Source organism: Paroedura picta, chromosome 4, assembly GCF_049243985.1.
Source record: "Paroedura picta isolate Pp20150507F chromosome 4, Ppicta_v3.0, whole genome shotgun sequence".
NCBI lineage: Eukaryota > Metazoa > Chordata > Lepidosauria > Squamata > Gekkonidae > Paroedura > Paroedura picta.
The window spans coordinates 139942995-139967065 of record NC_135372.1 but is presented as its reverse complement, the minus strand read 5'-3'; the positions used below and the strand labels follow the sequence as shown (position 1 = coordinate 139967065).

The 24071-nt window shown below is 50.3% G+C and overlaps 1 protein-coding gene across 4 annotated transcripts in view; it reads left to right on the top strand.

The window, feature by feature from the left end:
- The first annotated feature begins 2130 nt into the window (after nt 1-2130).
- KCNQ2 (potassium voltage-gated channel subfamily Q member 2) overlaps nt 2131-24071 on the top strand; it is a 107443-nt gene continuing 85502 nt past the window's right edge. For 2 of the 4 annotated variants that reach the window (XM_077335842.1, XM_077335841.1), the window contains exon 1: nt 2134-2633. In XM_077335842.1, coding sequence (XP_077191957.1) covers nt 2341-2633 — 293 coding nt within the window. In that variant the 5' untranslated portion in view covers nt 2134-2340. Of the gene's footprint in view, nt 2634-24071 lie in introns of all 4 variants that reach the window. The other 2 variants (XM_077335844.1, XM_077335843.1) reach the window with 2 other exon arrangements.

Genomic DNA, 24071 nt, shown 5'->3' with positions numbered 1-24071 from the left:
CACCCCGTATTGAGTCTGCCATGAAAACGCTAGAGGGCGTCACCCCAAGGGTCAGACATGACTCGGTGCTTGCACAGGGGATACCTTTACCTTTATCCTCCCTCTACATCCATCCCACATTCATATAGTACCCCATAGTTTCCAAGACCTGTTGTGAGAGCCAGCTTGCTGTAGTGGTGCGGACCTCTAATCTGGCAAGTTGGGTTTGATTCCGCGCTCCCCCACATGCAGCCAGCTGGGTGACCTTGGGCTCAACACAGCACTGATAAAGCTGTTCTGACCGAGCAGGAATATCAGGGCTCTCTCAGCCTCACCCACCTCACAGGGTGTCTGTTGTGGGGAGAGGAATGGGAAGGTGACTGTAAGCTGCTTTGAGAGTCCTTCAGGTATAGAAACACAGCCTATAAGAACCAACTCTTCTTCTTCAATAATATCAGGACTCTCTACCTCACAGGGTGTCTGTGGTGGGGAGAGGAAAGGGAAGGTGCTTTGAGAATCTTTCTGGTAGAGAAAGGCGGCATATAAGAACCAACTCTTCCTCTTCTTCAAACGGCCAAATAGTTATCTCTCTGTTTTGACTCCTTTGAATTGTGCCTGGTTCAAATTCCCACGGGAGGGGAGAACGAACCCCTATAGTGCTTTTTCTATGCTTTGTACCTCAGTCCTGACTATGCCTTTGTTGTAGATGCTTTCATTTTCCTTAACACAGAGTTTTGGCTGGATGGGCCATTGGTCTGTTCCAACATGCCTTCTCTTATATTCTTATGTCTGGGGCAGTGATGGTCTGTATCCTTGGTGCTTGCGGGGGACAACATTGGGGAGGGGCTTCTAGAATTCTGGCCCTGCCGATTGACCTCCTGATGGCCCCTGGGTTTGGATCACTGTAGGACAGGGGTAGTCTCATGGGAATTGTAGGCTCATGGGAATTGTAGTCCATGGACATCTGGAGGACCACAGGTTGACTACCCCTGCTGTAGGACACAGAGAAGGTACGACTGGATAGACCATTGGCCTGATCCAACATGGCTTCTTTTATGTTCTTATGGGTTCCTATGCTGGTCTGTACTAGAAGAACAAGATTCAAGTCCAGATCGGAGACTCTACACCTTAAAAGCCCAACAGGACATCTACAATATAAACTTCTGTGATTGGAGGCTTCAATTCTTAGCTTATACCACAGATACTTTGTTGATTTTTTTAAAGTGTCACTGCCCCCGAGTCATATCAGAGGAACCACAAATGAAACTGTTGTGTCTGTAGATCTGCTGAGGATCGAGCTTTGAGTTCGGAGGCAGGATCCTAGATTGCAATGTAATTGACCAATGCATGGCTAGATCCCTCTGCTGGATCCAGTCCCTTTAAACTGAAACTGGCCAATAGCAAGCACTGGAGGGAAGATCCATTGTTTGCCAGTGTATATAAACTGGGTTTTTTTGGAGGGTGTTTCTAGTTCAGTTCGCAGTTCTGCACCATCCTGGGGTCCTAATAAAGAGCTCAAAACACGGCCGGTGTTCACGTCGACCTCTGAACCCACGAGCCCACCCCCTTCGATGCAAGAAGAAGCGGCCGGAGTTTTTTTCAATGAGACGGCTCCTATGTGAACATTAACATTGTTTCCCCTCTGTTTTGACGGCGGTCAATGACCGTAAATAAACGGAAGAATCAATGAATGAATGAACGCAGATTGAAATGAAGAGTTCAAAACTGAGATAGATCTAAGGATCGCACTCGGGATTCATGGCAAGCAGCCTCGAGCCCTCTGGGGAACGGCGGGGTAAAAAAAAAATTCAATCAATCAATCAATCAATCAATCAATCAATCAATCAATCAATCAATCAATCCAAAGAAGCTTCCCATACAAAGAAGCGTGGCTCGCCCGGCTCTTGGGTGTGATTCTTGGGTCTTATTTTTCCTCCTCCTCCTCCGCTTCGGATCGCCTCTTTGCACAGGGCCGTGTCTCCTCCCGAGAAGCCCTGTCCATTGCAGCGGGGCACCTTCGGCCTGCAGTTTGGCGCAGGGGCGACGGGGTGGGGGTGGGGGGTGGGGGGTGGGGGGTGGGGGCTGTGCTCCCCTCCCCCTCCCCCTCCCCCTGGGGGCGGGGCTGCGCTTGGCTCCTACCCCGCCCCCCCCCAACCCACCGAGGCGAGGGAAGGGTTAAGCGCAGTCGGGGCGGAGCTGCGCCACACCGAAGCCGGCGGGGGCTGCCTGCAAAGCGGGGCCGCTTGGATTCGCCTTGCGCAGCCCCAGCCTCCGCCTCGCCCGCTTTGCAAGGGCGCCCGCCGGGCCGATGCCCCCCTGAGCCGCCGGATCGGGGCCCGGCCGCCCCCCCCTCCCGCCAGCATGGTGCAGAAGTCGCGCAACGGCGGCGTGTACCCGGGCGGCGCGGGCGAGAAGAAGCTCAAGGTGGGCTTCGTGGGGCTCGACCCCGGCGCGCCGGACTCCACCCGCGACGGCGCCCTGCTGATCGCCGGCCCGGAGGGGGGAAGCAAGCGCGGCTCCATCCTCAGCAAGCCCCGCTCGGCCGTCTCCGGCAAGCCGCCCAAGAGGAACGCCTTCTACCGCAAGCTCCAGAATTTCCTCTACAACGTGCTCGAGCGGCCCCGCGGCTGGGCGTTCATCTACCACGCTTACGTGTGAGTAGGAGGGGGGGGGCAAGGCCCCTGTGGGATCCCCGCTTCCGGCTGCACCCCACGTCCCTGGGGAGGGGGGCAGCTCTGATCCCCCCTCCTGGCCACAAATCATCACCCCATGAGATCCTTGATTTCAAGCATTGCAAAATATTTGGGGCTCCGTTCAGCCCAAAGGCCCCCCCCTTTTTGAATGCCTCTCCCTCCCCCCCACCCGTTTCCCTTCCTCCCCAAATGGGTGTCCGCTGAGCCGCAGCTTTCCTGCTCTTCTCCATCCCCGTCTCCATCTCGCCCTCCTCTTCCGCCTTCTATCTACCTTCTCCTGCATCAGTACCGATTTCCTTTCCTGGCCCCTTTCTCTCCTGCCTTCCCATAAAGGAGCCTTCGGCCCACCTGTGCCCGGCCGTTCTGGAGACCTCCCACGGTAAACATGTACAGCTTTTGCCAAAAATCGCCCTTCTGGCTTCTTTTCCCAACCTTCTCCCCCCTTCTAGCCATCTCTTCGTTGCATATGGTCCGAGATTCGGCTTTAGCAGGTGTCATATCAGGGAGCTCCCAGGCTTTTAACAGAGCCTTGTTTCTCTCCCTTTGTGGTAGGGCTATTTGGCAGACTGACAGCTCTCGATCCCTTTGAGCAGGTATTTCTTAGGGGGTTCCCGGATTCTGCAGTTCAGCTCTGTTTTCGCATCAGCCCTGGTCTGGGTAGAAAAAGAGAACAGGTGAACCTCGATGGGTAACGCCGTTTGGGGGGGAGGACAGGAAGTGGCCATCCTGATTTTGGCGTGCAGAAAATGGCTTACCCTCCCGCAAACACCAAACTTCTTGAAAACAGACCCTGAGAAATGATAGGCAGCCGACGGAACCAATAGAACATCGTTTCGGAGGCTCCTGTGTTTTTCGGCTCGGGCAAGATGGAGGAGGGCGTCCTTTGGGTACCGTCTACCCAAAAAGGCAGCGTTGGGCGTTGTGGAACCCTTGCAGGTAAAAGACGGTTCCGAATGGGATTGTGGTGAGAACAGTGACCTGGCAATGTTGATCCTCGTCCCCTTTGCCTTGATGAAAATCCTGGAAAGATCCAAAACATCATCATCGTTCCTACAATGCACGATTAAACCTGTAGAATCCCACACTTCTGGATTTTGGGTCAGCCCTTATCAGAAACTGATAACAGTAATAGATCAAGATGGGTAGTGATGTCTGCATCGGAAAAAAGCAAACGTCTGCTAGCACCTTAAAGACTAACAGGGGGAGCTTTTGGGAGTGACAGATCACTTCTTCAGATATCAGGTATCTGAAGAAAGGAGCCAGGACTCATAAAACCTCAGAAATTTTGTTAGCCTTTATGGCAGGCTTTCTCAGCCAGGGTTTCATGAAACCTTGGGGTTTCTTGACAACCCCGGAGGGGGGGGGGTTCCCGATTGGGTGGGGATTAATTTTTATATCCTATAAAAATTTGTTAAACATTTCTTGGGTGATATGACCATAGATGGTCATGCCAACCCACCCGACTCCACCCGAATGGCCAATGATGGGCCAGGAGGGGGGTGGGAAGGGGTCCTGGGTGAGCACGTGCACAGCTATGCTTCCCAAACATTGCACGATGTGCATGATTGTGTCACTTGTAGGGTTTCTCAAAGGCTTCAGGGGGTTCTCAGTGGTTAAAAAAAAGGCTAAGGTGTTTCTGGATTCTTGCTCTTTTCTACTGATTGGTGAAAATGCTGAAAGTTAAGTGCGCATGGGCATATGTGAAGTGCGCCTTGGCATATGTCCCATTTCCTAGAAATTAAACCCACCGAAATAAGGGAGAAATTAATGAATTAATAACAAGTGAAATGCTAACCAATAGGTTTGCTCAAACCTCACAACAGGAAGAAAGCTCATTAAGAATTGAGCCATGTTTATGCCACACAGCCACACAGAGGGATGTGGAAAGTTCAGAATGACAGCACACGGGCCCCATCATTGAATGCGCATTGGAAAAGCCTGGGCAAGATTTGGGATGCGGTGTCATTGTGGGGCTCTTAGGCCTGACAGTGTGGGTTATGAGCTCTGTTTCTGGAGGTGAAATCCAGGAGGTGGATTGGTCCATGCTGACGGAAGACTTTCCAGGTGGAAGTCGGATTTGGGTCAGCCAATGGCCAGCATGGATGCTTTAATTTTTACCTACCCCAGTGGTTCTCAACCTTCCTGATGCCGCGACCCTTTAATACAGTTCCTCATGTTGTGGTGACCCCCAACCATAAAATTAGGCAAGGGTTCTTTCACAGGAATTAAACCAAAACTGACCAATGGCATGAAGATCCATTGTTCAGGATTGAATATAAATTGTTTTTTTCCCTGGGATTTCTCAGTTTAGTTCTGCCTCTTGTCCCACCATGCCGATCTCACTTTTTCCCCACTGCTCCAGACTGACGAATGCTCCATCTCGATCTACCCCGCAAGGCTGTTGTGTGGATGGCGCTCCCCCGGCCAAGCTGCTTGCCCTGTGAAAGGGTTCAGAACCACTGATCTAGAAGCACCTTTGCCTTGCATTTCCTTTCCATTCAATCGCCTCTTCTGTCTATCGTCTTCCGCCTCTGGGCTTTGACTCCACAGGGCTTCCGTAGCCATTTCCTGTGGCAGATTCCCCACAAAATGCGAGAGTTCTTGTTGCATTTATCACAGCCTTCCAGAACTGGAGTGACTGGAGCCCGCTTTGTAGGGTGGGTAAGAGGGGCGACTTCTAATCTGGCGAGCCGGGTTTGATTCCTCGCTCCTCCCCATGCAGCCAGCCGGGTGATTTTGAGCTAGTCACAGCTCTGATAGAGCTGTTCTCGCAGAGAGCAGTTCTCTCAGAATTCTCTCAGTCCTGTCTGCCTCACAGGGTGTCTGTTGTGCGGAGAGGAAGGGGAGGCGATTGGAAGGTGTTTTGAGACTCCTTTAGATTGTGAAAAGTGGGGTATAAAATCAACTCTTCTTCCTCCTCCTCTTCCTCCTCCTCTTTTTCTAGTTGGGAGTGATTCATAGAATCTGAATCATAGAGTTGGAAGGGACCTCCAGGGTCATCTAGTCCAACCCCCTGCAGAATGCAGGAACTCACCGCTACCTGCTTACCCACAGTGACCCCAATTTCATGCCCAAGCGATCCCCCCACTTGTTGAGGTGGTGTGTATATGGCCTCTGAGGGATAAGTCAGAAAGGAAGTCCATCTTCTCTGTGGCTCAAAATGACTCTTCCTGGAGCGTTTTTGATGCTTTTGTTGTTTTGGTCCCACCTTTCTCCTCTCCTTTCTTCCTTTCCCAGAGCCTTTGCTTCGCCTCTGCTTCCGAATTCCCAATCTTCAAGGGGAACCTGGAGATCTTTTGCAATTATATCTGATCTCTATACTACAGGGATAAATTCCCCTGGAGAAAATGCAGTCAGAGGGCAGACTCTATAGCAGGGGTGGGCAAACTGGCCCTCCAGATGTCCATGGACTACAAGTCCCATGAATGCTGGCAGAGGCTCATGGGACTTATAGTCTATGGACATCTGGACGGGCACAGTTTGCTCACCCCTGTCTATGGTATACCATAGATTTTTAGTTTGGAGAGGGGGGGGGCGAACTGTGGTTCTCCAGGTGCTGGCAGGGGCTCATGGTAATTGTAGTTCAAGGACATTTGGAGAGCCACCATTTGGCCACCGCAGTTAGGTGAATAGTATGCCAGCTCTGGATTAGGAAATTCCTGGAGATTTTGGGAGGTGGAGCCTAGGAAGAGGAGGGAACTTAGTGTGGTATAATGCCCTTCCCATGTTCAACTTCAAAAAAACTTCAAAAAACGCCATTTTCTCCAGGGGAACGGAGCCGAAATTCCAGGAGATTTCCAGTCCCCACCTGGAGATTGGCAACCATGCACCCCCTAATCTCCAGGCATTCTTCAGGTCCTTGTGGTCAGTGCTGCTCCTACGGAAATAACCTCTGGAGAGGAATCTTGAACTGGCCTCCTCTCGGTCTTCCTGAACTCTCTCGAATCTGCTTCTTCTTCTGAGCGTTCGGCCGCCATGTTTGTTTCCCTGGTGACCACGTAGCCAGGGATTGTAGCTCCAAGCTTCCTCTCGGCCTCTTCTCCTGTCTTTTCCATTGCCCTCTTTCGTGCCTTGCTTTCTTGGAAGGGCAGGTGGGATTCGAGAGATCTGCAGATGTTTAAAAGATGACTTGAGAAGGAAACGCACCCAGGAAGTTTGCCGTGAGAACAGAGACGCCATGCAGGGAGAAAGGGCAGATGTTGACATTCCAGGGGTTCCCTTGTAGGAGGAAGAGCTCTCTCTCTCTCTCTGTTAAGGTCTAACCATGGCCAAGTGTTTGCCTGCGAATTGTGATTGTGGTCTGTAATCTGAGGATCTCTGCTTCCACCTGGAATATTGCTGGTTTTGTCAGGCCGGTTCCCAGATAGAACCTGGGAGAGCCACCTGAGATGTGTTCTAGTGTAATGTGCGGTCACTGCTCTCGGTTTGATTTTTCCAGCGGCACCTGAGATCTGCTGACTCTGGTCTCCCCGATAGCTCCTTAGTCCCGCTTTATGCTTTGATGGCATCTGAAACAAGCCCAGGATGCTGCATTTTGGAGTGCTGCCATGTTGCAATTGGGAGCGTACCAGAGAGATGTTTTATGAAGTCGTTCCAGGAAGGCTGTTTTGCCGAATGGTAGCGAGAATGCACGAGAACAAGCAGAGTCCAGCCGAGGACTGCTTGTTTCTAACTGGGTGAAACCTTTGCAGACCCTTAAATTTTAAAGGACTTGGTGATTCTGGAGGGTATTTAAGGGGGGGCATTTCGTGTTACATTGGGGGTGGGGAAAAAGCTTCGCTGCTAAAAGAGGAAAGCTTGCTTGCAAAAAGGATAAAAAATATGGCTGGCCTTGACCAGGTCCCGGGCCTTTTTGACCTTACCCCCGGCTTGGTGGAATGAGCTCCTGAGTGAGATCAGAGCCCTGCTGGAACTCCAGCAGTTCCGCTGGACCTGTAAAACGGAGCTCTTCCGCCAAACTGTTGCATGCTGTCGTATTGCAGATATTGATGGTCCTCCCACTATACACCCTCCCCCCTTTAATATTCTATCATTCCGGGAGCGTTAATTGCTCCCGGATCAGCGGGATGAACCCACACTGGGTTGGAATTAACTTGTGGTTTAATGCAGTGGTCCGCAACCTTTTTAAGGCTGCTGATCAGTGGGTGTGGGAGTTTTGCGCATGCGTGACCGGGCCGTGCATGCATGTTTGCGTCATGCGCGGCCGCACATGCACATGTGCGGCCGGGCCATGCATGCGTGAAACTGCCGCACATGCGAATTTTGGGCCGCGCATACGAGTTTGCGCATGTGCCTGCGCTTCCCTCTCTCCCCTCTCCCCTCTCCCGCAAAAAGAAGTTTGTGGCCTGGGGGGGCGGGGAGAGGGAGCCGTGGCCCGGTGCCAGGGCCTTCGCGGCCCGGTATCGGGCCGTAGCCTGGTGGTTGGGGACCACTGGTTTAATGGATTCAGTTAATGGATGTGTACCATTTTAATGGCAATTGTTTTATTGTTTCTTGTTCTTTGTACTGTATTTTAAATAATCATCGTTAGTCGCCCTGAGACACAAGTGAGGGGTAGGATATAAATTCAATAGTAACAATAAATACAGTTTTCTCAGGATATATTTGAATTTTGAGTTGCATGCATGGAAACATAGTAGATTTTAAGACCTGCTACTGGGTCTTTTTTGTTTTAAATTATTTTTAAATTCTAAGTAGGCAGACAGGAATGCTTCTGAATCCCAGAAGCAGGACTCATCATCTGGGGAAGGCCTCAGCTTCTGTGCATTGTTGTTGGCCTTCCAGAGCAACTGGTTGGCCGCTGTGTGAGACAGGAGGCTGGACTGGATGGACCACTGGTCTGACCCAGCAGGGCTTTCTGATGTTCTTAGGAGAACCTCAGCCTCTCTGCCCTGTTGTTGGCCCTCCAGAGGAACTGGCTGGCCACTGTGTGAGACAAGAGGCTGGACTAGATGGACCCCTGGTCTGATCCAGTAGGGCTCTTCTGCTGTTCTTACATTACAGGAACTGAAAAGGCATTTTGCTACACGTGAAGACTTGGGAACTTTGGGATTACTGGCCATAAACTTAAGATATGGACCTGTATTTGTGGGAGGGGCCTGTAGGGGGCGTATGAAAATGGCTGAATCTCAGTAGAACCCTTGGAGGACCTCTTTCCCCCGTGATTCTTTCCCAGGGGCTCATGGGAATTATAGTCCATGGACCTCTGGAGAGCCACAGTTTGGCCACCCCTGTGATATGAGGTAATGTGACAGAAAGATCTGAGATCTTGGAAAGCGGCTGCCAGTTTGAGCAGGAAATACCGCCCTTGCGGGACCCAGAGTCTGATCCAGAAGAAGACAGCTTCATGTTTTGAAGACCCTTACAGCACTCTTGAGAAGGGGGGTGGGGGATGCTTGGTTTGCAAGTCAGTTGCCCTTGGGTATTTATAACTTCTCCCGGGATGGAAAAGTTGGCAAAATCATACTCCCGTACAGCTGAGGCAGCTCAGCTGTATACTGTGCTGACAATAAATAGCTACCACGAGAAGCCAGGCCAGAAAAGACAATTTCTGCTGAGAAACTGTCAACTTCCATGAGGTTTCTTCCCCCTGTGCCCCTTCTTTGCAGTCAATCAATGTCATAAGAACTCCGGCATATAAGATGACTTGCATTAAAAAGTTTCCCAACTTTGCATTTCAAGGAAGAGCATGCAGTGGCTGGCAATTCCGTTGGCTCATGGCCAAAGCTGAAAACCGAAACACCTGCTTGTACAAGCAGGGGCTCATGGGAATTGTAGTCCATGGACATCTGGAGAGCCACAGTTTTGCACCCCTGCTTGGGTTTGCCCTAGGGAGCCCTTAGGTCAGGGGTAGTCAACCTGTGGTCCTCCAGATGTTCATGGACTACAATTCCCATGAGCCCCTGGGAAAGAATCATGGCAGGGTTTGCTGGCAGGGGCTCATAGGAATTGTAGTCCAAGAACATCTGGAGGACCACAGGTTGACTACCCCTGCCTTAGGTTATTTGGAGTTTTGTGCGTCGCTTGGGGAGATGATTTAAATAACAGGAGTCAGCAGGTAATATTTAGCAGTTGTACTTTCAGCCTTTCGTCCTTTCGGGGAGCACTGGATGACGGATGTGGTTCTTTACCTCTTTTTTAAAATCCTCACAACAACCTTGTAAGGTAGGACAGGCCGAGAAAGTGCACCCAGGGAGGCACACGATTAAGGTGGGGTATGAGTCCAGTTCTCTGATTGAGGCTGGCTTTCCACTATGGTGCACTGGAATTCAGGATTGGACCGCTCGATTTATTGGCTACTGTGGGGTCACGGTTGGAGGAATCGGACAGAAGGGATGCAAATCTGATCTGATTTTGCTTCTCTTCTGACAATGTCTGTGCCTTCGAGAGCATCACCCAGGGACCAGAGAGGAAGCAGCTTTTTAGGGATGCAGCGGCTGGACTCAGGTAGCTGAGAGCGGCCCGCTTTTCCATGGTTCCGATTTAGCACTTAATTACACAGGACTCTTTCTTTGGTGCTTATTTAAAATGACTCCCCACCCCCTTTCTGTCTGTGGAGTGGCTTTATTAAGGAGGGAGACAGAATGATTTTGGGATGGTTGGGTGGTGAACGTTAACCTCTTTGTCCCCAGCTATTTTCTCAAAGGAAAAAAAAGCCCTTCCCAAGCTGGTTTTTACTTTGGGGGAGCGGGGGAAAGGAAATCTGTAGGTTTTCTCCCGTAGAATTAAAATCAGCTTAAAGGTGGCTCATTCTAGCTTGAATGCTGCAAGGGAGGGGGGGGGGGGAGGATTAAAGATCCTTCCTTTTAAAAAATAAATAGAAAGGCCAGAAATTGTAATGTCTAGTTAGAGTAGAACAGCTTCTCTCAACTTTTTGACCATTGAGAAACCCCAGAAACAGTCTTCAGGCTTCGAGGAACTGCAAAAGTGGTGTGATGGTGCAGAATATGGTCAGGAAGCATAACTATGGACACGCCCACCCAGGGCCCCTCCCCTTCCCACCCCTTCCAGGCCCATCATTGGTCATTTTGGGGTGTCAACATGACCATATATGGTCATATCGCCTGATAAATATTTAACACATTTTAAAAATATGTAAAAAATTAATTAACTCCCACCCATTCAGGAAACCCTTCCAGGGCCATAAAGAAACTCCAGAGTTTCACAAAACCCTGGTTGAGAAAGCCAGATCTGGAGGGATCTCTAAGCTTTTTGACCCTACAGACCATTTTTGGAATGGTTGCTTCAGGAGATTTGTGGGGCATTGATGCTCTGTCTTCTTGAGCTTGGGAGCCAAGAGTGGGAGGGCTTCTGAAGTTCTGGCCCCGATGGTGGACCTCCAGTGTGTTTTGGACACTATGTGACACGGAGTTTTGGACTGAATTGGCCGCTGTCCTGATCCAAGATGGCTTCTCTTATGTTCATACGTCTGAGGAAGTGATGGTTCTTGAGGGGGGCACAGTGGGAGGGCTTCTTAAGTTCTGGCCCAGCTGGAGAACGTCCTGAAGGCACCTGGGTTTTGGCGACTGTTGAACTGGATGGGCTGTTGACTAGATGGACCACTGACTTGGTCCAACATGGCTTCTCTTATGCTCTTGTGTCTCGGGCAGTGATGCTCTTATCTTCTTGGTGCTTGGGGGGCAAGACTGGGTGGCCTTCTGGAGTTCTGGCCCCACTGGTGGACAGCCTGGTGGTCTTGGAGTTTTGGCCATTTTGTGATCCGGAGCGTTGGACTTGAGGGTCCTTTGCCCTGAGCCACGTTTATTTATTTATTATTTAATTTCTCTCCCGCCTCTCCTGGCAGAGTCAGCTCGGAGCGGCTTGTTTGGCTCTTACATGACCTGGGACCAGTCACAGATTCTCAGCCTGACGTACTCCTCGGGGTTGTTGTGGAGGTAAAGTGGAGGAGAGAAGAATGATAATATAAGCCGCTTGCGGGAGAAAGGAAGGGGATATAAATAACGCAGATAAAATGAAATGAATCCTTGCGATGTCAAGGGCAAATCCCCGGCTGCTTCTTCCTTTCTAAGACGGCAAATGCCGCGTCAGCGGATCAAGCCTTCCCTCCAATTGTATGCCAGCGAGTAGGGCCATTGTTGTGTGCGAGCCAAAGAACCAGGCTTCCTGCCACAGGAGTAGCATTATGCACAGGCCTAATCTCTGTACCTTGTGGCTGAGAATGCATGTCCCGGAGAGGCCGCCTGCCCCCTGAAGCTGCAGCTTACTCAGCAATCCGACAGCCCAGAAGGGGGATAAAATAAGTGCCTGTGGCTTGCTTCCATGAGCCAGCATCTTCGGTTTCACGTAGGGAATTGGAGAGCTCCCTGGGTCTCCCCCCCCCTCTTTGCCTTGTACAGTGTGCAGATTGTTGGCCAGGTACGGATGTCTGTTTTGTGGTTTTGTTCCTGGGAAGTTGCACACTCCACATGGTATTGTGAGCAAGTAGGGATGGCAATCCCCAGTTGGGGCCAGGGGATTCCTCGAGAGACAGTTTGGTGTAGTGCTTAGGAGTGTGAACTTCTAAGCTGGCGAGCAGAGTCCAATTCTGCACTCCTCCACATGCAGTCAGCTGGGTGACCTTGGGCTCTCCTCAGCACTGATAAAACTGTTCTGACCAAGCAGAGAATATCAGGCTCTCTCAGCCTCGCCTCCCTCACAGGGTGTCTGTTGTGGGGAGAGGAAAGGGAAGGCGACTGTAAGCCACTTTGAGCCTCCTTTGGGTAGAGAAAAGCGGCATATAAGAACCAACTTCTTCAGTAATATCAGGGCTCTTTCAGCCTCCCCTCCCTCGCAGGGTGTCTGTTGTGGGGAGAGGAAAGGGAAGGCGACTGTAAGCCACTTTGAGACTCCTTTGGGTAGAGAAAAGCGGCATATAAGAACCAACTTCTTCAGTAATATCAGGGCTCTCTCAGCCTCACCTCCCTCACAGGGTGTCTGTTGTGGGGAGAGGAAAGGGAAGGCGACTGTAAGCCACTTTGAGACTCCTTTGGGTAGAGAAAAGTGGCATATAAGAACCAACTCTTCTTCTTCTTCTTGTAGCCTCAGTTGTAGCCTCGAAAAAACCAAAAATTTCGACATAGAAATGGTACTTGGTTGGTAAACTGTAGAGATGGAGACGGCACAGGATGAAGTTACTATGAATTATTTATTGCTCATCAAGCGTTCAACACAAACATTTGCGGAATTTCTTTTCACTGAATTGCTTTTAATTGGCTCGAAGTCAACTCTGTTTATTTGTTTTTGTTTATTTAATAATAATATAATAATAAACCTTTATTGGCATAACAATAAGAGGCAAGTACAGCCAGGCAAGGTAAAATTATAATAGAATAATCAGCTCATTTTACTGTATTTTTATTCTTTTTGTTTATTTAATTTATATACCACCCTCCCAGCGGACTAGCTCAGGGCGGTGTACATCATATCAGCAAAATTAAAACAGTTGGTTAAAATTCAGTTTTACAATGTATAATAGGGAAGATTTAAAATTGTGCGGCGATTTAACATCAGGAAGCAAAGATTGGAACAGCAGCCTTGATAATCCCAGTTGCCTTCTGTACTTTCCCGGAATTAGCGGATGATCTGGGGGTATCTTATTTTATGAGGAGGGCTCAGTATGTTACTGGTTCACGGGCTGCCACCAAAAACCTGGTGGAAGAACTCCATCTTCGAATACTAACAGTTTGGTTCTCCCTAGCCTGAGGGAAGTCCATCTGGCCTTGATTAGGGCCAGGGCCTTTTTGGTGGAATGATCTCCCGGAAGATCTCAGAGCAATCACGGAGCTGGCTTCTTCCTGCCTCTCCTGAATCCACTTCCCATCAGCTTATTGGATGTCCACCAATTATTATGGAGTAGGTCGGTACAGGAGGAAGGGGTCTTTTGAGTACTCCTCTCCGGAGCCACTTTGTGTGCGATATTCAAAAAAGAACAAGCTACTGCTGTTTGCAGTGCCCCACCGCCCCACATCTGCCAACTACCTTCTTCCACGAGGAAGCTCTGCCCTCTCCAGCAGTCAGTTAATACCAGCGGACGTGAATCATGAAGTTGAATTCACAGCCAATTAGGCATCTGCTTCCGTGCCCACAGCGAGGCAACCCCCGTGCATCTCGAGACGGCATTGTTATGGTGCTGTCAGGCTGGTTGAGCAAAAGCCTCCGGGAACGAGGAACGCATTCCACGTTTCCCAGATATGCCCCTTATTTCACGGGGGAACAATCGGCCGCGTGTTTCAAAGGCGGCCAGTTGCATTTGGGCTTCCGGCAACCTGGGAGCACAAATATAGCTGTTTTCCAGTGGGCAGCCTTGGGCACTAAGCCGGTTTCTTTGGCACAGTTCTTTTGCTTCCGTTGCCGTTAACGAGAGCGATTGGGGCGATTCTGTGCACGGCCGGAATCGGGCGGTTACCGAAAGGTAGTTGAGCGAGCAGGAATTTAAAAGTCTAATGTGGATAAACTGTGTTTGCACACTGCCGTGCGGAGCTCCTGAAATTAACTGCATGGAGGAAAGGGAATTGTGAATGGGGTGAGTCGTCGTCCCCCCCGCTCCACCTGTGTGGTTCTCTGAAGCAAGAAAAGGGATGAAATAGGGCAGGAATTTGGGGGGGTTTTTTTTGAAAGTGACCACCTTTGTGGAAGAGAAGGGGGGCAAAGGGTTGGTTGTGCATAATTATCAATTTTTCTTTCTGCCAAGTGTGATGGAGGGAAGGTGGGGTTCCCTGTGATGGTCCCAGTGGGGGTGATCTGATGCTCCAGTCGCATAATCATCTCTGGTTGAACAGGTTTTGCAGGCTTCTGTCAAAAACCTGCCAGACCAGAGAGCATAAAATAAGTCTGCACACAGTTCTGATCGTTTGGTGAGGAATGAGCTGTCCTCATAGCAGAACTGGACAACTGTGATTTGTGATTCACATCACTTTTTTTTTTGCCCCCCGTCCCTTGCTGTGTAGTATTTCTGTCTCTATACTCACCCCACATCCCTTACCCCTTAACAAAGGGGTACCCAACCTCTTTGAGCCAGTGGGCATCTTTGAAAACCGACGCCAGGGTGGGGGCATAGCTGCAAAATGGCTGCTACAAAATGGCTGCTTCAGGAGGTGGGGCCAGCCACAAAATGGCTGTTGCAGGAGGTGGAGCCAGCTGCAAAATGGCCGCTGCAGCTTACAGTCTGCCATGCACTGAAGGTCCTTATGCTGGGACAGCAGCTGGTGCCAAAGCAGAATTTTAAAAAATTGTATAGCCAATCAGAGGCCTTGTTGGGATCCCAAGTTTGGGCACCATCTAAGTAACTACACAGAATCATAGAGTTGGAAGGGAACTCTGGGGTCATCTAGTCCAACCCCCTGCACAAGGGAGGACACTCACAACTGCTTGCCCACCCACAGTGACCCCAATTTCAATAGAATATTTTTGCCTGATTTTGCACCATCAGCAATGGCCTTGTCCTTAATCTCCTGTGACAAGCGCAGTTATTTGTTTTCGTGTTCTTCTGCATTTAACCAAGCTTGGCTTTTTGGACTCCAAGGACAACTGGGCTGGCACCAAGCCACTATAGTCCCCTTGGGACTCCCCTGGGACTGCCACTGGAGTGGAATTTCTGAATCAACTGAGCAACGCGGAGCCAGTCGGGGCCGTTCAGTCATTTCCACATTCTCAGAAAGCCTTGCGGCAAATTAAATAGGGTTTAATTGAAGCTGTGGTTTTGCTTTCCCTCCGCTCCTTTTCGGGGGCGAGGATTAAATTAAGTTGTCTTTTGAGGAAATGAGGCTCTCTGAAGTCTCAAGAAGTGGCGTTTGCAACCCTGCAGGGCTGGGGGACGAGCCCCGGGAGACCGGTTGTGAGCGGCCTAGTGGCCATGTACCGTGAAGTGAGGCCGAGCATGCTGCGGAGGGTTGGTGGATCGGAATTTGGGAAACGGGGAAATGCTTCCTCTGTTCTGGGAAAGAATCTCTTTCTTTGGTGGTGGCTGAAAGTGAAGACATGAAGCCGCCTTATACTGAATCAGACCATTGGTCCATTCAGGTCAGTGGTGTCTACCCCCGGCCTTTCTCAACTTTTTCACCATTGAGAAACCCCTGGAACATACTTCAGGCTTTGAGTAACACCAGAAATGGGGCGATCCTGCAGAATACAGGTGGGAAGCAGAGCTGTGGACACGCCCACATGGGGCCCTTCCCCTTTCCACCCTCTCCTGGCCCATGATTGGTCATTTGGGGGGGGGGGCGGCACTCGACATGACCATATATGGCCGTATCATTTATCTGTAACTGCTCCACAGAGCGGTATAAATAAAACAGTAAAGGGTGGGGGGTGGGAGCTGTCCGGGATGGAGGGGGCCAACTATTGACCCCTGGCCCCGGACTGACAAGCGGAGGGCTCAATCGGGAGGTGTAAAACTCCAGGACTGACCAGTTGGGAGGCGCTTTGCGCCTCTCCCCCCCATGTGGGCCACCTTCGCCCCATGCTGGCCGCTGTGATGCGAAGTAGGCCCAGGGAAGCTGGCCTCAGGAGCTGGGAAGCTGGGCCGGGAGGGGCTGGAGGGAGCCTGCCCAGGGAGGGCGGTAGGAGATGGCTTTCCCACCCCCAAAGCCCCAGCCTTCGATCGGGGGGGGAGGGTTGGGGGTGGGAACACCCTTCCTTGCCGCACGGCCAGCGTGGCCGCCAGCTCGAAGAGCCAGGGACTGTGCTGCCCGGCCAGCTGGGAAGGGCTGGAACTTGGGATGGGGGGAGAGCCCTTCCCAGCCGCCCGGTCAGTGAGTACTTTAGTAGTACTTTAGGATGCTTTGGGCTGATCCTGCATTGAGCAGGGGGTTGGACCTTCCAACTCTATGATTCTACGATTCTAGTAGTAGTAGTAGTAGTAGTAGTAGTAGTAGTAGTAGTAGTAGTAAATAATTAAATTTTTATCCCGCTATTCCCAGACAAGCTGGCTCGCGGCGGCTTACAATGTTAAAAACATAACCTCGTAAATACAAGCCAAAAACCCGACACAACAGAAAAACAGTCATCCAAAAGATGGCGGTCAGATAATCCTAAACCTCTATTCCTCGCATTCCTTCTATTCCCGACTGTGTCCGTCTGATGTAAGTCTGGGGGCGATGGTAGCCCCCCTCCCGTGGGTCCAGAATTGTTCAAGCACGGGGGAAGACCCAGGTGGCTTTGTGGAGGCAAGCAACGGCAAAACCAGCTCTGTTCATCTGCCGTGACCTGGATGAACCAGACTACCTCGATCTTGTCACCTCTCGGAAGCTAAGTAGGGTTGGCCTCAGTCCGTATTTGGATGGGAGACCTCGAAGGAAGTCCAGAGTCGCAACATGTTCACCTGCCCTAACCTTTATGGTCCAGATGACCACATTCGCCAATGACGGGGACTGGGAAATCAGAATGGTTTATTATGTGATTGCCAGCTGCCTGTCATTGTTGTATTGTTGTATGGGGTGGCTTTATGGGTTTTATTGTGGTTTAGTGTTATATTGTTGTGAACCGCCGTGAGATCATCAGAAGAGCGGCAGTACAAAAATAAAATAAATAAATAAACGAAGATTAAATCCAGGGTTGCTATGCATAAGGGGGCAATGGCCACCCAAATCTGTTCAGCTCTAGCTTTGAAAACTCTACGCCAGGCTTGTTCAACCAGGATTTCGTGATATATATTTTAAAGTTTTGTTAAGCATTCATCGGGTGATTTGACCATATATGGTCATGTCAACCCGCCCACCCCTCCTCCCAAAATGGCCCTGGAGGGGGTGGGAAGGGGAGGGGCCCCGGATGGGCATGTCCACAGCTCTGCTTCCCAACCCTATTCTGTGCAATTGCGCCATTTCTGGGGCTTCTCAGGGGTTTCTCAACGGTAAAAAGGAACAAACCCCTTGTGTTGGGCAAAAGCACCCCCACATTCTCTCTGTGCACTTTCTGTTTTTCTTTTGGGGGCACACCCAAACAGACCTCAAGCCCCTGGAGAGGAGGTGAGAAATATTTGTCACTGCAAATCTGCTGGGATTATGCAAAATTTGGAAGGGGAACCCCCCCCTCCCATCACTGTTTCCTAGTTTGGAAGAAGGGATCATGGGTGAGCAAGTCCATCCCTGCTCCCTGCCAATTTTCAGTACTTTTGGCCAGTTAAACAAACATTTTTTTTAAGCACCTGTTTTCAGAAGGTAACCCTCGGTTCTTTCTTTGGAACATCCCTCCCCCCTTCGGACTGCGATAGAAGGACTTGGACATCTCCATTCCTGCTGGTATCTGACAAAGGGAACTCTCTCATAAATTCATACCTCCAGAATCTCCTGGCTTCGAATTAAACTATTAAAGACTAAAAATATCCATGAATATCCATAGTTCATATAATTTCAGAATGTATCTGTATTGGCCTTTCGTAGAGGGGCTAGGTGTGAGTCCGGTCAAAGCGTCCTTCATCAGATATTGACAAAGGGAGCATTAATTCTCTTACCTCCCTAATGTTATTGTTCTTTAAGGTGCTACTGGACAAATCTAGCCCTAGACTGGAGTAACCAGGGACCTCAGAGTTTCCTAACTGGATCACGAGGAAAACACTGACTTCCTTTATTCCCCAGTTGTTTTTAAGCAGAGGCTGGTTCTGTGAAGGTTCAAGGGGGTGGCAGGTGACAGCGGACGAGCGATAGGGATGTGAGTGTCCTGCACAGTGCAGGGGGTTGGACTAGATGACCCAGGAGGTCCCTTCCAACTCTGTGATTGTATGATTCTATCTGGAAGAAGTTCCTGACAGTCAGAGCGGTTTCTCAGGGGAACAGGCTTCCTCGGGAGGTGGTGGGTTCTCCATCTTTGAAGATTTTAAAACAGAGGCTGGAGAGCCATCTGACAGAGAGGCTGATTCTGTGAAGGATCAAGGGGTGGCAGATCACAGTGGGTGAGCGAGAGGGTTGTGAGTGGCCTGCATAGTGGACTAGATGCACCAGGAGATCCCTTCCAACTCTATGATTCTAAGGTTCTGCCCAAATTTCTACGCATTGCCCAGTCTTTTTGCTTTCATTGTAAGGAGACAGACCTGTGAGCTCGGGAAAGGGAAAGTCTCCTAGGCAACCGGGGCTTTGTGAAGCATTCCGGACTGGAATTCGTTATCATAATGAGGCCGTGGGAGTATTTGATGTTGTCAATTCTCAGATGGTGGTTTTACTGAGCTCCCTCCGGTGTGCAGGGAAGCGGCTGAGGCGGGCGCCTTGAAGTTTTATTAATAGGGGAGTTGAATTTGTCTTGGAGGGACAAGGAGGGACTTTTGGTCAGGGGCGGCCGGATGAGACGGCACAGTCAGTCCACAGATGGGCAGTAACTTACTATTTTTATTAACCAAGCAGGATGGGAGGTGCCTGTCATGGTGCAAGGCTATGCCTGGTGGTTGCTGACACAGTCTCCAATCTCACAAAGGCAAGTTTGGTGTAGAGGTTAGGAGTGCGGACTTCTAATCTGGCATGCCGGGTTCCATTCTGCGCTCCCCCACATGCAGCCAGCTGGGTGACCTTGGGCTCGCCCCAGCACTGATAAAACTGTTCTGACCGGGCAGGAATATCAGGGCTCTCTCAGCCTCACCCACCTCACAGGGTGTCTGTTGTGGGGAGAGGAAAGGGAAGGCGACTGTAAGCCACTTTGAGACTCCTTCGGGTAAAGAAAAGCGGCATCTAAGAACCAACTCTTTTTCTTCTTCATAATAAAACAGCTGTTGTGTTCAGGCCAGTGCTTGATGCTTTTACCCTGTGTGGGAGTTTCCAGGAGGCCAGGAGACAATTACAAGGTGGTAACGTAATAAAGAAAGCAAAATTATCTAACTGGTCCACAGCAGGTGTTTCGTCCATGGAAGAAGAGCTGGTTTTTATACCCTGTATTTCACTACCCAAAGGAGTCTCAAAGACTGTTTACGCACTGGAGGTTTCATGTCAGGCTGCAGACTGGAGTTTTAGTTGTGGCAGGTTGCCCCACCTCTTCCTGCACCCACCTGTGGGAGCATTTGGCCTGGTGCACCTGATCCGCCCCTGATTTGTGCTCCTGCACGGGAGCTGGGGCAGTGAAGTTCCCAGTGCGGAAACGGTCAAAGTGGCTTAACATTGCCTTCACTTCCTCTCCTCACACCTTGTGAGCCTGAGAGAGCTCTAACAGATCTGCTCTGTGAGAGCAGCTCTAAGAGAACCATGACTAGCCAGAGATCACCCAGTCAAGATCCACAAGCAAGGCAGGTATCGAGAAAGATCTCTGAGAAATAAACCCAATTAGTAACCAGGCACAGACAATACTGTTTTACCAAGAGTCTTGGTGGACAGCGTCGTGATCTGCAAAAGTTGCCCCCTCCTCTGCTTTTATTATTGTTGCTCTTCATTCTGTGAGTCTGTGGCCCTGCACCAACTCAGTTGTCAGGAGTCAAGAGCAACTGGAGCTGTGCTAATAGCCTTCCGCTCTGACGCCTTTTCTGAGGGGTAAATCTCACCTTATGCCTGCAATGCTGGCTCAGGAGACCCCGGAGGTGAGAGACAGACTGATTTTGGTCCCTTCTCCTGCCAGAAAGAACAACCCTGGTCTCCTGAGGCTTTTTTTTGCTGGTCTCTGCCTCTGTACCCAGCTGCTCAGATGGGCATTCCCCTGGTGCAGCTCCTGACTCCTCTGTTTCCTCATTCTCAGAGGCAGAGGCAACTGGCTGATTCACTACAGTGCCACCTGTGTCCCCATCCCTCTTTCCATCTATCCATCTCTCACCCTCCCTCCCTCCCTCCCTCCCTCCCTTTCCTTCCTTCCTTCCTTCCTTCCTTCCTTCCTTCCTTCCTTCCTTCCTTCCTTCCTTCCTTCCTTCCCTCCTTTCCTTCCTCCCTCCCTCCCTCCCTCCCTCCCCCCTCCCTCCCTCCCCCCTCCCTCCCTCCCTTCCTTCCTTCCTTCCTTCCTTCCTTCCTTCCTTCCTTCCTTCCTTCCTTCCTTCCTTCCTTCCTTCCTTCCTTCCTTCCTTCCCTCCTTTCCTCCCTCCCTCCCTTCCTCCCTCCCTCCCTCCCTCCCTCCCTCCCTCCCTCCCTCCCTCCCTTCCTTCCTTCCTTCCTTCCTTCTTCCTTCCTTCCCTCCTTTCCTCCCTCCCTCCCTCCCTCCCTCTCTCCCTCCCTCCCTCCCTCCCTCCCTTCCTTCCCTCCTTTCCTTCCTCCCTCCCTCCCTCCCTTCCTTCCTTCCCTCCTTTCCTTCCTCCCTCCCTCCCTCCTGATATCTCATTATCAGGCCCTCAGCATGTTTAAACATCTTTTCAAGAGGGTTAAACTGTGTAAGAAGGGGCATAATAAACAATTTCCTTTCTTACATGTATATAGCAGGACACAACTAGAGATGAAGGCACCAGGGTGGATAGAGAAGCAGTTAAATGGTCCCTTCTCGACTTATCAAAATGTTCAGCCCTTCAAGAGGTGGGTTGAATGGAAGCTGGAAGTTGCCAGATCTCCTGGGTCAACACTTCTAATCCTTCCAGTATTGAGAATGTAATAATTCCTGGTGAATCTGAATAAAGACTGCCTCCCTCCCTCCCTCCCTCCCTCCCTCCCTCCCTCCCTTCCTTCCTTCCTTCCTTCCTTCCTTCCTTCCTTCCTTCCTTCCTTCCTTCCTTCCTTCCTTCCTTCCTTCCTTCCTTCCTTCCTTCCTTCCTCCCCTCTCTCCTCCCCTCTCCCCTGCCCTCTCTCAAATGACCCAGGGCTGTCATAAGGTTGCCAGTGGTGTCCACAGGCTCAAGAAGCTTAGAAGAAGGAGAGTTGGTTTTTATACCCTGCTTTTTACTGCCTGAAGGAGTCTCAAAGCAGCTAGCAATCGCCTTCCCTGCCCTCTCCCCACAACAGATTCCCTGTGAGGGAGGTGAGGCCGAGAGAGCTCTGAGAGAACCGTGACTGGCTCACGGCTCCCCAGCTGGCTGCATGTGGAGTTGCAGTGGGGCAGGGGTAGTCAAACTGCGGCTCTCCAGATGTCCACGGACTACAATTCCCATGAGCCCGCTGACAGAGGCTCATGGGAATTGTAGTCCATGGAAATCTGGAGGGTCGCAGTTTGACTACCCCTGGAATAGGGAATCAAACCCGGTTCTCCAGATTAGAAGCCACCACTCTTAACCACTATGCTGGGACCCTGGGGTAGGTGACACTGGTTTTGACCTGAGCAGCATAGTTGTTTGGTGAGGATTGGAACCCAAGACTTCCCAGATCAAACACGGTCCTTCTGTCTGGGCTGCGTCTCTGGCAGGATTTGATGGTTGTCCTCTCAGGGCGGCAGCAGCTTTCGAAAGACTGAGCCAGAAACATCAGGATGGTGCTGGCAGAGATGGGTGAGCGGCCAGAACCGTGGGAAGAAGAGCCAGCTTGGTTTGCTCAGGCCTGACTCATGGAGAAGGAATCTGCAGTGAGCAATGAATTCCTAAAAAGACAGGTGGCTGGGGCTCACAGGTGCAGGCTGTCATCTCTGACTGGGTGTCGTTGGGAAGATCTCAGCGCAGAAAATACTGCAACATCTGTTTGCAAAGACGTTGACACCAAAAGGCGCAGGGCAGGGATTCCTAACCAGGGGTCTGTAAGCTCCCTGGGGGTTTGCAGCAGCTCTCATGTGGTGTGGTATTGGGGAGGGGGTCCGGGCTATCCTCGTCTCCTTCTCTTTTTTCTGGCCTATGTGAGGCAGAGCTGCCATAGTAGTAGTATTGGGGGGAGAGGGAGCAAAAGGTGAACAAAGGGTGCAGGTAGTGATGTCACTTCTGGGGGTGTGGCAGGGGGCGTGGCCAGCTGACATCAAAGTTCTCAAAGTCTGAAAAATTAATTCAGGGGCTCCTCTAAGTCAAAAGGTTGGAAAGGGCTGGTCTAGAGTCTAGAGCAGGGGTAGTCAACCTGTGGTCCTCCAGATGTCCATGGACTACAATTCCCACGAGCCCCTGCCAGCGTTTGCTGGCAGGGGCTCGTGGGAATTGTAGTCCATGGACATCTGGAGGACCACAGGTTGACTACCCCTGCTCTGGAGGATAACGAGAGTTTTACTTGGGCAGACACGTGTATATGTATATATGTGTATGCATGTGTGTTTATATAGAGATATACAAACAAATATATATACGTTTACATGGGACTAAAGAAGGGTATACCTCGAAAATGTTTCTGGTCTCTAAGGAACCTCTGGACTTGTGTTTCGATCTTCTGCTGCTGAATAATACGCCCCCACCCCCACCCCGGAACTCCTCTGTTATGGGCGTCACACCAAAAGCCATTCCTGTTTCTGCATGAATGTTCGATCACAAACTGGATTGAGTCAGTCTGTTCTGATGCAAGCTGGGTTTCTCCCCCCCCACCCCCTTTTTTGCAGTGTTTAAATTATGCCGGGAGAGGAGTGAGAGATAATATAAGTGATTAATTTTCCATGGTGTCCTGGGATTAATTTATGACAGCTCAGCTGTTGAGATGGGGGTTGCGCATCTGAATCTGTTCTTTGGGCATCCGTGCAGCGGAGGCTGGAAAGGTTTGCTGGGCAAGGAGGAACATGGTGAATATATGGCCTTGCTAAGGTGCATGTGTGTCAGGTGCTGTCAAGACACATCCCACTGTGGGTGACCCCAGCAATGGTTGATTGATTACTCCTTCCTTCCTTCCTTCCTTCCTTCCTTCCTTCCTTCCTTCCTTCCTTCCTTCCTTCCTTCCTTCCTTCCTTCCTTCCTTCCTTCCTTCCTTCCTTCCTTCCTTCCTTCCTTCCTTCCTTCCTTCCAATATTATATCCCGCCCCTCACAATGTCTCAGGGTGGCTAACAACGATAGAATTTACAATAAAAATACTCACTAAAAATTCAGCTTGTCTAGTCAGATTGGGTTTTTGTTTTCTCCTTTTGGTTGTTAGCCTGATCTAGAAAGCCGTTTGCTCTCCATGGTCAGCTCATTTGAAGAAGGAAGTAGATGAGCCGTTGGAACAGAATATAATGATAATAATAATAACTATTATTAATAATAATCATAAAATGTCACCTTCCCAATATGGCTCAGGGCGGTGTACAAAATGGGTTAAAATTAACAATGAATTAAAAACACACCAAATGTCAATATTAAAATATTAAATATTAAATCTATCTATTATTTAGCATGTGCGAAAGCACTCGGGTGAATCAATTGATACTCATCAGAGCAGCTCCACACCAACAAACCTAATCCATTCATGTAGATTTTCATACACCTTCCAAAAGACCACCCTCAGTCACTGTGAGGAGAAAATAACATTCTGTGCTGTCCATCTTCAGCTTGCCTTTCTCACAAATAGCTCAGAGAAGAGGACATTTCTCACTGTATCTTCATAGGAACCATGGGAGAGTAAGAAAGCCTGACAGACTGATCCAAATGTTCTGTGTCTGGTCTTGAAACCTGCTGTCTGAGGGCAGCCATTTTGTGACTGGCTCCACCT